The sequence below is a fragment of the Oikopleura dioica genome, chromosome PAR (genome assembly GCF_907165135.1).
Source record: "Oikopleura dioica chromosome PAR, OKI2018_I68_1.0, whole genome shotgun sequence".
Classification (NCBI taxonomy): Eukaryota; Metazoa; Chordata; class Appendicularia; order Copelata; family Oikopleuridae; genus Oikopleura; species Oikopleura dioica.
This window is the reverse complement of record NC_137293.1, coordinates 12,619,236-12,634,902: the sequence shown is the minus strand read 5'-3', so window position 1 is coordinate 12,634,902 and position 15,667 is coordinate 12,619,236. Positions and strand designations below refer to the sequence as shown.

At 41.8% G+C, this 15,667-nt stretch overlaps 5 protein-coding genes across 6 annotated transcripts in view; 3 read left to right on the top strand and 2 right to left on the bottom strand.

Moving 5' to 3' along the window:
- LOC145701016 (putative ATP-dependent RNA helicase kurz) overlaps positions 1-5,572 on the top strand; it is a 29,993-nt gene extending 24,421 nt beyond the window's left edge. Inside the window, exons 2-11 of one of the 2 annotated variants that reach the window (XM_081778244.1) lie at positions 1,868-2,305; positions 2,352-2,662; positions 2,709-3,187; positions 3,232-3,557; positions 3,627-3,763; positions 3,830-4,213; positions 4,255-4,365; positions 4,409-4,496; positions 4,540-4,662; positions 4,712-5,572. In XM_081778244.1, the coding sequence (XP_081634370.1) occupies positions 1,869-2,305; positions 2,352-2,662; positions 2,709-3,187; positions 3,232-3,557; positions 3,627-3,763; positions 3,830-4,213; positions 4,255-4,365; positions 4,409-4,496; positions 4,540-4,662; positions 4,712-4,895 (2,580 nt within the window). In that variant the 5' untranslated portion in view covers position 1,868 and the 3' untranslated portion in view covers positions 4,896-5,572. Of the gene's footprint in view, positions 1-538; positions 1,105-1,146; positions 1,487-1,583; positions 1,827-1,867; positions 2,306-2,351; positions 2,663-2,708; positions 3,188-3,231; positions 3,558-3,626; positions 3,764-3,829; positions 4,214-4,254; positions 4,366-4,408; positions 4,497-4,539; positions 4,663-4,711 lie in introns of those variants that run through there. The other variant, XM_081778243.1, reaches the window with a different exon arrangement.
- Positions 5,573-5,742: 170 nt separating this feature from the next.
- LOC145701904 (catenin delta-2-like) lies at positions 5,743-8,025 on the top strand. Its single transcript, XM_081779117.1, has 7 exons — positions 5,743-5,814; positions 5,866-6,381; positions 6,421-6,718; positions 6,800-6,873; positions 7,109-7,229; positions 7,521-7,765; positions 7,816-8,025. Exons 1-7 carry the CDS (start codon positions 5,743-5,745, stop codon positions 8,023-8,025), a joined length of 1,536 nt encoding a protein of 511 aa, XP_081635243.1.
- Positions 8,026-9,101: 1,076 nt separating this feature from the next.
- On the bottom strand, positions 9,102-9,650 carry LOC145705376 (synaptotagmin-like protein 2). Its single transcript, XM_081782843.1, has 2 exons — positions 9,510-9,650; positions 9,102-9,468 (listed from the first exon to the last, which is right to left on the bottom strand). The coding sequence occupies exons 1-2, from the start codon at positions 9,648-9,650 to the stop codon at positions 9,130-9,132; spliced, it is 480 nt and encodes a 159-aa protein (XP_081638969.1). The 3' UTR covers positions 9,102-9,129.
- Positions 9,651-12,468: 2,818 nt separating this feature from the next.
- On the bottom strand, positions 12,469-14,404 carry LOC145703531 (putative methyltransferase-like protein 24). Its single transcript, XM_081780894.1, has 7 exons — positions 14,234-14,404; positions 13,660-14,111; positions 13,299-13,576; positions 13,117-13,239; positions 12,913-13,018; positions 12,751-12,839; positions 12,469-12,671 (listed from the first exon to the last, which is right to left on the bottom strand). The coding sequence occupies exons 1-7, from the start codon at positions 14,315-14,317 to the stop codon at positions 12,514-12,516; spliced, it is 1,290 nt and encodes a 429-aa protein (XP_081637020.1). The 5' UTR covers positions 14,318-14,404; the 3' UTR covers positions 12,469-12,513.
- Positions 14,405-14,906: 502 nt separating this feature from the next.
- Positions 14,907-15,659, top strand: LOC145703272 (transmembrane emp24 domain-containing protein 4-like). The gene is made up of 4 exons (XM_081780609.1): positions 14,907-15,081; positions 15,126-15,228; positions 15,269-15,364; positions 15,406-15,659. Exons 1-4 carry the CDS (start codon positions 14,936-14,938, stop codon positions 15,556-15,558), a joined length of 498 nt encoding a protein of 165 aa, XP_081636735.1. The 5' UTR covers positions 14,907-14,935; the 3' UTR covers positions 15,559-15,659.
- Positions 15,660-15,667: the final 8 nt, after the last annotated feature.

Below are 15,667 nucleotides of genomic sequence, written 5' to 3'. Positions count from 1 at the left end.
ATTCATTCTTCATTTTGCAAAAATTGACGAACCCTATTTCAGAAACCCAAGCTAACTCACTAAGACTTTTCTCCAAAAGAAAATTAATCAAAATTCTGGTACTTGCTAAAATAAAGGTTAGGGTTAGGGGGCACCTGCAAAATGACGGAACAAATCTCCCGAGGTAACCCTAACTAACCCTAGACTAGACCCCGGCATTTTAGGACCTAAGGGGCGAAGCCCCGTGGTAAGGGGCAATTAGATTAAATACTTTCTGCTCATATCATCTTTCATGGTCATTGAATTCAAATCTACGCACCAAGACATGATAATTTTCTCCTGATAGCCTGGATGAGAAGAGGATGAGGAGTGAGGAATGTTTGATTGATGCCGATGAACATTGAGATTTCCAGTTCAGTTTGTGTGCCGAAACATTTTTACAAAAACCGAAGTAAAATACGAAAAAAGTTTCGGCAGCTTGCCGAAATGTTTTTGCCAAAAAAGAGGACATAAGTGAAAATAGTTTCGGCCGCTGCTCATTTGACCATTCATTTTTCAGGAAACATTACTCCTCTGGGTAAAACAATGAACGCGTTTCCAGTATCTCCCCGTTTCGGCCGAATTCTATCGCTCTCATCTCAACAAAACTTACTCAAATTCGCGATTGCCATTGTCGCCGCTTGCACAGTCAGAGAACTAGTTGATGCAAATAATGACAGAATGAAGGCGCTAAAGGAGCTCTGGGCCGATGCAACCAAATCGCAATTAGGCGATCTTCTCATTCTTTTGTCTGTTATCGGAGCTTCTGAAAGTTCCAAAGACCCAGAAGGGTTTATTTCGACGATTGGAGTTCGGTCACAGGGATTGAAGGAAGTCAGAAAGTTGCGAAGATTGATTACGCACGTCGTAAGGCAAATGCTGACGAATGATGAGGAAGAGAAAGTGCTAGTGGAAAGAGAACTTCCTCAACCTAGCGCAAAGGAGTGTACTCTTCTCTGCGAGCTCTTTCTGTCCGGATTCGGAGACCAGATCGCTTTCCATACTGAAGAGGGTGAGTATAAATTACCCACCGGGGAGAAAGGGAAGATTTATCCGACAAGTGTTTTGGCAAAGAAACGACCAAACGTAAGGGTTTCCAAAGAAGATCCTTATTTATTTTTTGTTTAGATAATTTGCTACCAAGAAAAGCTAGAGAACCAGAAGGGCAACACCTATTTAAAATGCTGCCACCAAGTTACGGCGGAGCAAATCGTTCACATCGTTCCTGAGTACGTTACCTTCAATCGAAACAAAAACAACACTCCAAAATACAACTCCACTTCTGGCGAAATCGAGGCACTGTACACTTGCTACTATACAGCGACGAATACGCCTCTTGGGGAGCACTGGAGGCAGCTAACCGGGGAAGATGAGACTTTGTTGAGATGTTTTGCGCATTGTTTGTTGACGGGAGAAGTGTTTCCAGCGTTTTTGAAGATGAAATCGTTTTGGTTATCTCCGCCTGCAGGTAATTAACAATGAATGAAATTCTTTATTTTGACAGTATGACAGTCTTTTCGCCTAGGGCGCTCTTCTGATGTATTTTCATATTCAACAATTTTTAGTGTTATTACGAACCTGGGCGAATTTGCACGAAAGAACAACGAATCTGATCAGATGTTTCAGCATCCATGGGTTGACATCTCGCTCGGCTTTTGTCGAAAAGATAAATGTCGAAGAGAGCAGAGGCGAAATTTTGGAATGTTTACGTGAATGGGTTCTCCCCTCGCACTTTAATCATATTGAACGTATTATTGAGCGACTTGTGAATTGATTAATTGAGTGTAGAAAAAAAACTGAACATCAACATTTAACACTTTTGAGCCATCTATGAACGTATTTCTTGTAGAATGAAGCTGTTTCTCCTTCTTGGAGTCAGCTCTGTAATCGGATTTCGGGAAGATCGCCTCGACCTCTCACATCTCCAACCGGATCATCTTTCGCGAGTTCGGACGCTCGATAGACCTGAACGAAAAAATCTTCCGGTTCGCAAACGTCGATCAGAAGAAAGCACATCGAGAAGCAGAAGAGAGGAAGAAGACGGCTTTAACAAATGTGGAGATTTTAATGACTCAAAATTCAAAGAAGACAATGTTGTAAGCACTTTCACAATTCCCAAGGATACAAATCCTTCCATATCTCTCGTCTGGACTGGCGAGAATGGTCACATTCTTGCAGTTACCACGTACGAATCGTTTGTAGCTTATCCCAGTAAGCTTTATTTATCGACGAATGGCGGGAGACACTTCGAGGAAATCACTGACAAAATTTCAAACGAATACATCCGGTAAATTTCTCAACTCTAATCTTTTCGTTTTCATATTTATTTTCAGCCGTAAGCGTGGTGCTCTCACTGCCACTGCCGATTCCAGCCACGTTATCCTCATCGTCAACAACCACCCTCTCGGCTTCGGCGAAACATCCGACATTTACGTTTCTGAAGACGAAGGAGTCCACTGGACCAGACAGACTGTCCCCTTTGAGCTATCAGGAAGCCAGATGAAGTTCCACCCGAAAAAAGCATCTCACATTTTGGCGACGGATGCTACTTCTCAACAGTTGTGGATTACTACAGATTTCTGTAAGAGCTGGCGGGCTGTTCATGATTCTGGCAAGACTTCTGCCTTCAAATGGGACCCTAAAAGTAAGACTGACTTCTTTCAATAACCCTTTACTAACCAAATCTTCAGATGACGATATTTTCTACTACACTCACGACCCTCTTGGATCGGGCCGCCGGGATCGCTTCTCAATGACCCTTTATCGTTCAAAAGATGATGGTAAAACGAGCGAAGCCCTCACCGAACATGTCTGGAGCTTCGGCATTCAAGAGCAATTTCTCTTTGTGTCCGTTCGATACATGGCAGAAGGCGACGATGATGTACGCAGAATCATGCACGTGTCAACCGACCATGGCGATAACTTCCGAGCGGTCCAGCTTCCTGCCATTAATTCGGAGCAATTTTACTCGATTCTCGATGCTTCGGAAAACATGATCTTCATGCACGTCGATGACGAAGGAGATACTGGCAAAGGAGCGATTTACGTTTCGGATCATACAGGAACTGTCTTCAGCAAATCACTGGACAACAATCTTTATCCAAATGGAGATGATGTAACTGACTTTGCGAAAGTAGACTCGATGAATGGCGTCTATCTCACATCCATCGTAAGATTATCTCCTATATTATTTCTTCTGATTCTTTTATCTAGCTCAAGGATGACAAGGGAATCGAGACTCGTATTACCTACGACAAGGGAGCAACCTGGGATCCTCTAGGTCAACCAACTAACTGCAACGATTGGGGTTGTGGTTGCACAAAAGACGAAAACGACTTCTGTCGCCTCCAGGTTCACTGTGCCTTTTCCCAAATCAAGGGTGTGTCTGTGCCAGAAATGCCATACTCGACTAATTACGCGCCAGGCCTCATCTTCAGCCACGGAAATGTAGGAGACGGTCTTTCAACCGATGAACCCGACGTGTTCGCTTCCAGCGATGGTGGTTACACCTGGAGAAGAACCTTGGAAGGACCCCACAAGTAAGCATCGTCAAATTCGATGATTCGAATGTTCTGGCAAATGATGACTCGTGACATCGTTTATTTAAGAACGCTGATCGGTGATTCTGGATCCGTGATCTGGGCTGTCACTAATGACGAACAAATCGACACCATCAAATTCAGCTTTAATGAAGGTCAATGTTGGAATTCTTATAAATTCACAGAAGAGAAGATTGACATCACAGGTAATCCATCGATTTTCAAGATTCTCAAATCAAAGACAGCTATCTTCAAATACACTAATTTCTCAGGACTTGTCGGTGAGCCTGGGGAGAAATCAACAGACGTTGCTATCTGGGGCTGGAACGAGCAAGAAGAAAACTGGGTCGTCTACACTTTCGATTTCAAGGCAATCTTGGGAAAAGCCTGTACCGATGACGACTACGAAAACTGGCAAGCTCACGAAGATATTAAATTGAAAGGCGAATCAGAGGAAGGCTGTCAGCTCGGAAAGAGGACGACCTACAAGAAACTCAAGAAGGAATCTGTCTGCTACAACGGAAAAGGATACGAACCGCAGAAGACCTTCAGCAAGTGCAAATGCACCGCCTACGACTATCTCTGTGACTTTGGTTACTATCGAAAAGATCCTGATTCAGCTGATTGTATCCCTGATCCATCATTTAAATCATCTGGTATGTTGAATACTCGACCTTTCTGTTCTATCTTTTCCCAGGACACCGAGACATTTGCATCGGTGAAACGGAAGAAGAGATTATTTCCAAAGGATATATCAAAATACCAGGCGATCAATGCGATGAATCAAAGCTGTCTGAGAACGAAAAAGGTAGATTTATCATAATATCCAATTATCATTTCGTTTTATTAAGAAAAATTTCATCATCAAGAAACCAAATTGAGCACCAAGTGCCCCAAACAACAGGAAGTCCCAGAAGACTACGGAATGAAAGATTCAACGTAAGACTACTGAGAAAGCTCGATAAGTTATGGTACTATTTAGGTCGTGGCGTGATTATTTCGACATTGAAGACATAGACGAGCCGGCAAAAATTGAAGCAGAAGGCAAAAGTAAATCTTCCAAGGGCTGGACCGTATTCAGCGTTTTGATAATTGGCGCGTTGAGGTAAATTAGCGACATGTTTTCTTGATGAATTGGCGGTTTCTTTTCTTAGCGGCGTGGCTTTCCATTACTACAGAAAATCCCAAGCCTCGTCGAGTGTCGTTTCGTATCAAAATTTTACCAATGATGATGTGCCCGCCCTTGATTCTGGCAATGCTCAGAGCGGAGGAGCTGCATCTGCTGGGGAGTTTAGAGACGACTCTTCTGATGAAGACAACGACATGATTACGGCATAAAAGTACCCCTGCTTCCATTCTATTTTCATTCTTTTTCTTTGGGGTATCTTTTATTTCTCATATTTGTTTTCTGTACAAAAACAACTCTGCAAAACAAAAACAAACATTTACACACTTCATGAGCGTTCAGCAATAGAAAACTTCTACAACCAAGTTCATTTACGTTCACTTTTCTTGCCTTTTATCACTTCTCGAACAACAACAACGACAAAAGTCAAAATTTTAAAAAATCAAAGTTCTAAAAATCTCGTTTTTTTTTCATATTGAATCGCCTGATTTATCCCCCCGCTGTTTTTTTCCGGTTTCGGTCTGCGTAGCTTGCCCTAGTTTCGTAGCCCTAAAGCTTTCCGCTTGATTCTAACTACTGTGACAGCTGTACATGTTTTACTCAATCCTTGCGATTTCAATCTTTTTTTAATTTTTGCTAGGGCTATTTTCATTTTAAAAATCCGAATTTACTATCTCCTATCAATTATCAAAGTGATGCCAAGCGGTACTAAGGACCATCATCATTCTATTTTCCCATTTCTGTAAAGTCAGTGTTAAAAAACTATTGACGTCTAAATACGAATTGCTTCCAATCCAATTTATCTCTCTCAAACTATGTATAACCTTACCCAAAAGAGTATTTTTGCCCAATCGATTATAATTATTTAATAAAGATAGATAAACTGTAAGACAGGCAGCTTGAGTCAGCACAAGATTGAGTGAGATTTATCTTCAGATCTGGATTTTTATGGGAAAACGATGAATAACCAGCACTGCGCTTGTGAATAGACACTGAGAGCAACGAATAAAGAAACTCTCGATCGAATCGAAAGAGTCAGCTCAGCGGGCTCAGAATGAAATGGACCCCCACCAACATAATCAACAGAATATCCTAAGAATTGGCAATGCTCCGTCTTCTATCAATTCCCAGGTAAGATTTCTGACAGAGAAAGAGAAAGCAACATTGATCCTTTTAAAACAGAGTGTGGGCGTGTACTACGATCCATATGAAGGGGATGTATACGAGGAGTACATGGAAAATCGCTCGATGGGATCATTCACCGGCGAGTCCTATCAGGGCGGGCTAGAAGTAGCTTCGGCAGATTTAGGTGCATCCATGGCATCACTCGGCCTCAACCGGACAAATCAGTTCGGCTCCATGTCCGGTCGCCTTGCTACGCTCGGCCGCGTCCAAACCGTCGAAAAGTTCAAGGACCTATCGCTTCCCGCCATTGTCGAGCTTCTTGAAAACGGGGACGACAGTATAGCCACCAATGCCGCTGCATACCTCCAACACCTGACCTACAACAATCCCGAAAACAAACATTTAGTTCGAGAAGCTGGAGCAATTGAAGTTCTCATAAGCGTGCTAGAAGATAGAAACTCGTCTGATAAACTGCTGGAGCATGCAGCAGGAGCTCTGAGAAATTCGTCTTACGGATGTAATGAGAACAAGATTAGTATCAAGAATTTTGAAGGCATTTCTGCGCTTCTCAAGGTATTTTTGCTAAGCGAGCTTTGAGTAAAAACAAATCAGGTTCTCCGGCAACGAAGAGACGTTCCAATGATAAGAGTGCATGTAACTGGAACATTGTGGAATCTCTCATCACACCACTCTCTGAAACAACCGCTCCTAGACCAAGTCATCAACGACGTTGTTCAAATCGTCCTGGCTCCATACGCTGCCGAACTCCGCCACAACGGTCTTCACTCTGCCTACAGCCGCCAAAGTGGGCTACTTCAGAGCTTTGTGAATTGTTCCGGTCTCGTGCGAAACCTTTCGTCGCATTCTGACGCCGCCCGACGTCGCCTGCGCGATGCTGATGGACTCATAGGTCCGTACTCGTTTTAAATTATTAAAGAGCGTAGTGTCAGCGCAATAATTGATATACTCGTCGATCTATGGAAAATTTCAGATTCACTCTGTGACATCATTGAGATTGTCAGCTCTGTGGTTGGAAACGCCAACTGTAAAGGCGTCGAAGGCACTGTCTGTGCTCTCAGGAAAGGGTTGTTCTTTCCATGTCAAAAAGTCTGTCTGATGCAATAAAGACAACCAGTTGAAGAAACCTGACATTTCGGATCCATCGCGAAGCTTCATCAAAAGAGTTCATTCCACAGCTTACTGTTGAGAAACAAGGCTGTTTCTGGCGACCAAGACTTGTCCAAGCCCCTTACAAGGTGATTGTATTTTAAGATTACAGTCTTTCAAAAATCTTATTCAGGAACCGCGAGTTCCACCTCCCAATATCACTGCCAAAGGTGTCGAAAGATTGATCCAGATCTCAATTTTACCTCCTCTTGTATATTTTATCATGCAATCGGAAAACCCACAAACAATCGAAGGTAAACAACGGTTAATTATGAAGAGAGTCACTCAGATATTCATTGATTAAAATTATTAATCGCCGCTGCTGGCGATGGGAGTTTAGAGGTCTCGGGGAACGAAAGGGATAAGAAAAGATTAAATAATTAACCTAGATCTGAGTTACTGTTTCTGACTATTAATGCATGCGTTTGGGCTTTCTTCTTGACAACCAAATATTGATTATTGAGGCAATGGATTATACTCAAATGCCCTTTCGAAGTTGAAACGGGTTCAAGTCGCAAATTGCAAACTCTCATTGTTGATTTTAGCTTCAATCGGAATTGTACAGAATCTAACGTCCGAAAACTATTATTCCTCTGCTTATCTGCGCGCTCACTTTCGTAAGGAAAAAGGGCTGCCTCTCCTTGTCGAGAAGATCGCCGATGAAAGTAGAACGATCTCCAACACGGCGATCATCTCCTTGCGAAACCTAGCCGTCGATCTGAAGAATAAGGAGCTCATTGGCAAATACGGAATGGGTGAAGTCTGCGCAAACATTCCCGACGCCAAGCAGGTTCATTTTCTTGCTCTTTACTTTTGAACTAATAATTTTTTCATGAACAGGCCTCTGTTGATGACAAAATCGGATTAGCAGCGTTATTCTTGGCAAAAACGCTGGTAGAATACCACTCGGAGAATGCTCAGAAATTCATCGAACATCAGGGCGTACTCAAAGTCAGCGCGATCAATGAGTCCAAGCATTATTCGGACAAAATGCGCAAAGTTGCCGGCCAGGTTAAGATTTTTCATAATAACAAGTCTTTTATCAAATGAATCAGGTGCTGTCAGCTTTGTGGCAAATCAAGCAACTGAGAAAATCGTACAAAAATGATCTTGGTCTCAAGAAATCACATTTTCAGGTGAGCTCTTCGGGTTCTATCATTATCAAAATTATCATTTTTAGCCGCAAGTTCTCCACGATGGAGAAACGATCAGACCCCAGCGGGCTAAAAATGGCGACTCTTGGGTCTGAGACGGAAACTTGTTACTTCATGAATGCCTTTCTAAAATTCCTTCTATATATTTTCAATTTGAAGCTGACTTGCTGTCCTTTTACCTAACAAAATTCATTTTTGCCGCATTTCTGTCTAGCATAATTTACCTTTCATATCTTTCTTCTAAACTATTTCCATTTCGTTCTCAACATGACAAAAGCACTCGCTCTCGACCATACCTACTGCACCACAAAACAGCTACCAAGTACAGAACCTTCCAATAAATTTCAACGTCGAAAATACGGCTCACAGGTGCATTAACATTACATGTTAATCCGTCTTAATAATCCACTAGCATTCCAAGAGTTTAAAAGTTTCGGTTGCAACGATCAGGGCCTTGTCTGTACTCCTTTGTACGGAATGAAAGTTTGATCACTTACAAGTTACAACATGAGATTATAAGGCAGGAACTTCAATAATTTATTTCTGAACAGTGAACGGTCTTGGACTCTTACATGGAAAAATAACTTATTTTAGGCTTCTTCGGTGGTGCTAACTGAAAAAGAAAAGTCAGTTCATATTGCATCTAAATTACTCTCAGTCTATCGAGCTGAGATTGCTAGGTTTATTTTTTATTCAGCTTTACGTCAGACTCATTTTCATTCTAAGCTGTTGCCTACTGTATACTGCAGATCTTACCTTGATCCATGCGTCGACCCATTTGCCCTTGTTTTTGAACATCAAGGACCAAATGAGTTTCGTGCGGTCTGTCTCCGGCGAGCCTATCGACGTCGTCGACTGCTCAAACTAAATTGAGCATCACTCAAATTTCTTGATTGAATCTACCTGGGTCGATTCCGTCTCTGTTGTGGCTTGACGACGGAGGTGAATTTCTTGGTTACTGTTGTTTCCTACTTGTCCATTTGCGAGCTATAAATCTGTTTTAATAATGTCTTCTTCGGCACTCTACCTGTGAGCTACTACTGGAACGCAAGCCACCAATCTCCACTTCGGCTAGTAGCTTTTTCCTCGTCCGGTGTCTATGAATTATGCTCACGGTCATGATCGCTTCCTCGAGCTCTGTAAGTTTTATTCGGTCGTAAACAATCGTTTGCCGCCAGATTGGATTACAGTCGCTTCGTATTCTTTCTGTTTTCCCAGTTTTTCGTCCGTACTTTGGATGGCTCACTGAAGCCCGGACGTAAGCAGAAGGTTCTTTTTCGTTGACAAGTGGGAGGTTTCTCGCGGCTTCGATGTAGATTTCCAATTCTGCGGGTTTCACCTGAACCACTTTTTAACCAATTAGATCAGGTTCAATCTAACCTGATTGCCATTCCCCGGCAAGCCAGATCGAATAGAATACTCTTGTGGCGCTGGTTTGACGCGAATAGCCAATTTTAACTTGACGATATTTGGTGTTGAATTGTATGATAGTGAGCTGTCAGTGTCGAATTCAGATGCCATGTTTAAATGCGACAGTTTCATCGAAGACGAGTCCGTGAGTGAGTTCGTGGTCCATCTACTCCCCGGCCTAGACTGATGAAAGGATGGAAAATTAAAGAACGTCTATTCAAGCGAATATAAATGGGCTCGCGAATAAGAAAATGGGTTTCCAATCGTCGCGAAAGCCGACCCGAGCAAGGGTCGATTATTTATTAATTTCATCCCATAACAAAGCTTGGTGTCTGCTGAATTGGCGCGGGTGACGCTTATGCACATTGATATCATCTTCTGATGGTGAACTTGTCCCTCGGATCATCGACCTAGAAGATTTCATACACTGACGCACTTTGCAGACATATTCAGTACCGTGGTGAATTCGAAGCCATCAATCCGGGATCGAGCTCCATATCTATTGAATTTTGATGAGCTAAAAGGGTCGAAGATGTCGCCGAAAGTCCCTCGGATAAGATGGGGGATTGGTTAGACAGACGAACTTTTGGCGCGCTTCCTTGTCGATGATCTGCTGGTAAATTGACGATTTCTTCCGGACGGTAAGGATTTTGGGTTAGATCTATGGATCCTCGACCGGCAGGCAAGCTCATGTTCTGGGTCTGAAAAAGTTCATATCATTACCTCCAAGTGCTATCTCGTTTTCATACCGGTGCAGGCGGTCGCTGCCTATATCCAGGTAAACTACTGGTATAATGATGTTTCATCGGTCCTTGATGCGGGTTGTTAGGGGTAGAGTTTTGCATCGTTGGAAGACGCTGGCCAATACGCGTCTCGTTGTTGCTGTTCATCGCACTTTCGTCAACCGTTAATTGACGGCTGAGACGTCGTTTAGGCGTAGAGTTTTCTGATGACGAATTTCGCGTGATTTTCAACGGACGAACTTCGTTAAGGAGATCGATCTGTGCTGTACTTTTCTACTCATAAATTATTCAGCGGTTAATGCGAGCATGCTTTTTATGGTCCAAAGAAACCCCTTTCCTTGTCGTGTGATTACGTTGATAGAAACTGGCTCGGTGAAGATATCGTTCGTGTATTCTTGCTTGTTTCGCTGGTAAACTTCTTTTGCTGAGCTCTGGTTTTGCTGCGTTGATACGGTCTTTCGAGGAACAGGCGTTGGTGGTAGCAATTCTCCATCTTAATTTGTGTTCAAAACCGGATTAAATATGCAAAAGAAAGCAAAAAACTTTTTGTCAGAACAGCATCCCCCTCTGGAGTTTTAAATAATCCCTTAAAGAATCGATAATGTTAGTAATATAAAACGTACCATCACATGTTTGAGGCACTGTAGCATAAATAACCATCTTTGGCTCCCAAACATCCACAGATTTTGATCTTCTAAGATTAGTTTCAAATCAAAATGGTACATTCATACCTTGAACTTGCTGAAGTTTTTCGACTAAGCGATCTTGATCGAGGTTTTGGAATTGGTCTTGCTTGGATGTTTTGCGAGTCGCCATCTTCACTTTGTTTGCTTCCATTTTGACTCATTACTGTAAGCCTTGTATGATTACTGACAGATGAGACAGATGATTCCAATGTAGAACTTTTCAAGCTCTCGAGCTTTTTCGCCGGTGAACTTTGAAAAGCTTCCATTGGGGCAGGAACTTGAACTTGAAAGTCATCAGCTGTTAGAGTTTCCGTCGAGCGCATTCGTAATCTTTCTCTGACTGACGCTGCAGAAGAAATTTTCGCAGGAGACCTCATCGAGCTTGCTCTTCCTGCGGTTACTATCTTCGGCTTTGCTGCAACAGACTGACTCGGCACATGATTCGGATTTATCACAGAAAATACTTGACTGTTGTTGTTGCTTGCAGAGGTTGCTGAAAAACGAAAATATAGATTTTATTTCAATAAAGATCAATTTAAAATCTCATCTTTCTTATCGGTTCGAGCGAGAGTAGTCGCTGAGCTCGTGGAGCCGCAATTTTGGTCCCATGGCGAGCTTCATTTAACGCAAATTTATATTCATCTAATAGGACTAAGAGACAGAAACCATGAATTATCGGAGAAACACGGGACATGGGAAATGTTTAAAATAATGAAGAATGGTTGAAATGTTTCCTAAATTTTTTTAATTAAATTTTTACAAATCATTTTCTTGAAGAATTGTGCCTCTCTAGGGACTAAATAAAACTATATTACTGCCATTTATCTTGTTTGCCATTTACAGAATAACAATTACTTACGGGGCATGGTTGAATTAGAACTATCGTCTGCTGAAACAATGGGCAAGCCGCTGTATGAGTCCTGCGAGCTGAGGCTGCTAACTTTTCCGACGCGTATGCTTTCATTAGTTCGTATCTTCTACGCAAAGAAGGTTTAAAAATCCGCTCATATCATATCATTGATAACTTGTACCTTGTCCCGTTGAAGGACCTTCTTTATGTTTTCTATTTCTTCTGCTGATAAGCCTACCAGAGCATTAGAAATGTCGGCCGTGTTCATGGTAATCTCTGGAGCGTCATTTTTGCGGAAGCCACATTGTGGTGGGGCGGAGAGAAGGCTCCCCCCTCGGGCGCCATCAGCGGCCACACAATCGATAAAGGACCAGCATTCGAGCCATTCAATTCCCAGTTCTTATTAATACTTAAACTATCACTTATCTACATCCACTAACTCTTGAATTATTGTTCTTCCGACTCGACCAAAAATCCCCTTCAGCTTTCCTCTTCGATTATTCAATTTAGTTTGATTCCTCGCAATCGTGGATAAAACATATTTCTTTCTGCTTTCGCTGGTCTTTTTAACAGTGTTTTCCTTTTCAAACATAAAAAGTAAGTAATAAACAATTCGACGATGTTTCTATAGAATTCTTGAGCAATATATTGGTTTATTTGGCAGTTATAAACAAGATTAACCTAATCATAAGGTCCTAATGGCATATGCTCGGCTTCGGGTTAAACCAGGACAAGACGTACACAAACGTACTCTTCTCATTCTTCAGTGTTAGGAAATCATCGACAGACTCGATTTTTGACTTTGTCTTCGATGCCTGGCTTCTATAAAGTTTGAGGCCGGCGTTTTCAAGTCCTAAAAATTGCAATCAACAACGATTTCAGTCAGACATTAAAAACAGACAGTAGCCCTGACTATATCTATTTGCGCTTACCTTTGAGCATGCTGAAAGTACTCCGAACCTCGTCCGCGTCATCAATCGGGCCAAAGAAGTGAAGTTCGAAAACCAGATGTCGAACGCATCTAATAAAATATGCAAGAACCATAAAATAGACAGCTCTCTAAGATCAAATGAAGCCTTTTTTAGAAATCTTACGCATAGGTTCCATCCTCAAGCAAATTTCTTAAAACAGCTGGTTCATAGGCTTTTCTAGGTCCTTCGCGGTCGATTTTTACCACATCGATGATTCTATCAGTATGGCCTGAAAACATACAGTAAGGCAGTGAATACGCAATCTTGAGAATCTACAATCCGTCAGTTGTAAATGACATTTCTTAGTTAACGAATAAGTCGGCTTACCAAGTTCTCGCATGAGTCCCCAGAGAGTGCGCATAGGCTGCGTTCGAATCTTGTCAAGTTTACCGTCACCATATCTACTCCGATATTTATAATCACGCTTGCCCGGCTGCAAGACATCATCCGCTAAATATTTTATGCTCGCGTGTCGATAAAAACGATAAATTTAATTAAGCTAATCGTACCATTTTTGTTTCCGATTCCGATCTTCCGGAACTCCACTCCAGAATCTTTCGTGCCGTCTTCTTCGTCGTACATGTTCGGATCGAAGGCATAAACCTTACATTGTTCCATGCGAACCATTTCTTCGTCGAATTTCCAGTTGTCATCAACTCCGAAGGAATAGACAAGACAGCCCTTTTCGGGGTCAGGAGTCCAGAACTTCGATCTGTCAAAACAAAGAGGATATGAAAAATCCATGAAGTATTTCTTGTCTGTGCCGATAAATTTTATATTATCTTGCGTACACCTGAGAAAAAAGGCTCTAAAGTAGAACGATCGTTAGAAATTCCAGATTATCGAATTACGACAAAAATAATTTTAGAGCCTCTCCTGTACTCGGTATTTATATGAGTAATGAAACTATACAATCGTCGAAGCTCATCAACAAGGCTTCCTGAGCCAGCCAAGTCCGCCAGGTCAAATCCCAACGACGGTCCTTCTTCATTCAGGTCCATGGCATGCGCAGGCTCAAAGTTATTCTCGCTTTCTTCTGAGCTTTTTTGAGCTTGAGCTTCTGGAACTTCCGCGGGTTTTTCTTCTACAGCGTCGTATTGAACTGCGACTTCTTCATTGACACCTTCGTCGGCAAAGACCTTCGAATCATCAGCTTCATGATCATGATCGTGCTCGTCTCCAAGACCCAGATGATCATGCTCGTGTAATAACTCGTGCGCTTTTTCGATGAATTTCAGCGTTTCCATCGCTTCTTTTTCTTCCTCGTCAAGCTCGTCCCAATGCTCTAGTTGGTAAAGCATTTTGTGGGTCTCCACTAGTTTCTGAAAAAAATTGTCTGAAGTACATCACATTTATAGATCACAAAATCGGCCTCGATGATGAATTATTCAAAAATATTTTTTTTCTTTTAATTTTTTGATAAAAAAGAAAAATTTTATTTTACCTTGACATTGAGTAAAGTCGTCGTCGCAACAACACAGATGATCAAAAAGTACATGCAGCATCTTTTCTTGTTAAGAATACCCATTCTCTACTCTTCAACAATTTATTTTAGCTACCGAGTCATGTGGGGTCGAAAATTCTAGTGCACTATTTTTTATCTTATTTTGTTGAGTTTTGCACCGGGCTCTAGGTGGAATGATCCTGCCTTGGGCACTCCATCGACCGTAAAATCTGCTTTTACTGGCTTCGATATGATTATTAGGCAAAGTCGGGTTGTCAAACTCATCATTTTCTGGTTAACCGTTACTTCCAAGTTAGATGAATCATTCTTATTTTATGAAATTGATTAAATATAGCCATAAAAGGTTTATCCCAAGGTCCGCCCGCGGGGTGCGTCAGTGGCCTTGAAAAATTTAGCGCGCGGAGCTGGGAGTCGACTCCTCCACCAAAAAAACATTGACTAAGAATGAAAATACTACTGCAGCTACTTTTGGGCACTTGCCTGGCTAATCTAGAGCCGTTGTTCTTTGACTTGAACGGCCGAGAGACACGATGTTTCATTGAAGAGATGCCTAACGAGACGATGATGACAGGAAAATACCATGCAAAGGAAAATGGTTTTTCTATAAAATAATAATCGAGATTTTTGCTAGCAAATTCAGAGTTATAAGACCATAAAAAGATCGTAACAACAGCCACGGGAATGATTTCGGAAACAACTCCTGGTTTGGGAATGCACGTAAAAGTCACCGATCCCGAAGGAAAAGTGATAATGGACAAAAACTACGGCTCGAAGGGAAAATTTGCTTTCACAACTCATACTCCTGGAAGTCATAAAATGTGCATTAGGTAAGTATTTTCTTATCTTCTTCGCTAAAAATGAATAATTCTAGTTCGAATACGACGAAATGGACCGAGGAGCATGGAGCTTATGGAGCGCAGAGGTTGAGGATTGATATTCAGTTCCACATAGGAGAAGATCGACAGTATTACAAGGTTTTTCAGGGGGAAAAATCAAGTCTAATCGTCCATTTAGCGAGTGGCTAAAGACGATAAATTATCCGAGCTTCAACTTCACGTCGTAAAACTTGCCGATCAACTTTCCCAAATCTCCAAAGAGCAGGATTTCCAGGTAGCTCGATCGCTTCTATCAATCGCTCACCCGATTTCTAGCGCTACCGAGAAGAAGGTTTCCGAAAAATCAGCGAAATCCTCAACTCGCGCGTTCTCTGGTGGGCTGTCATCCAAATAATGCTCGTCGTCTGCGTCGGTCTTTGGCAAACGACTCACATGCGCGGCTTCTTCCTCAAGAAAAAACTTGTTTAATTTACTATTTGCCAATCTGCCTGAATATCAATATTACATACTAAATATTACTGTAGCTGTTATTAGAATAAATTTTTATTTGAATTAAACATTTATAAATTATAATGTA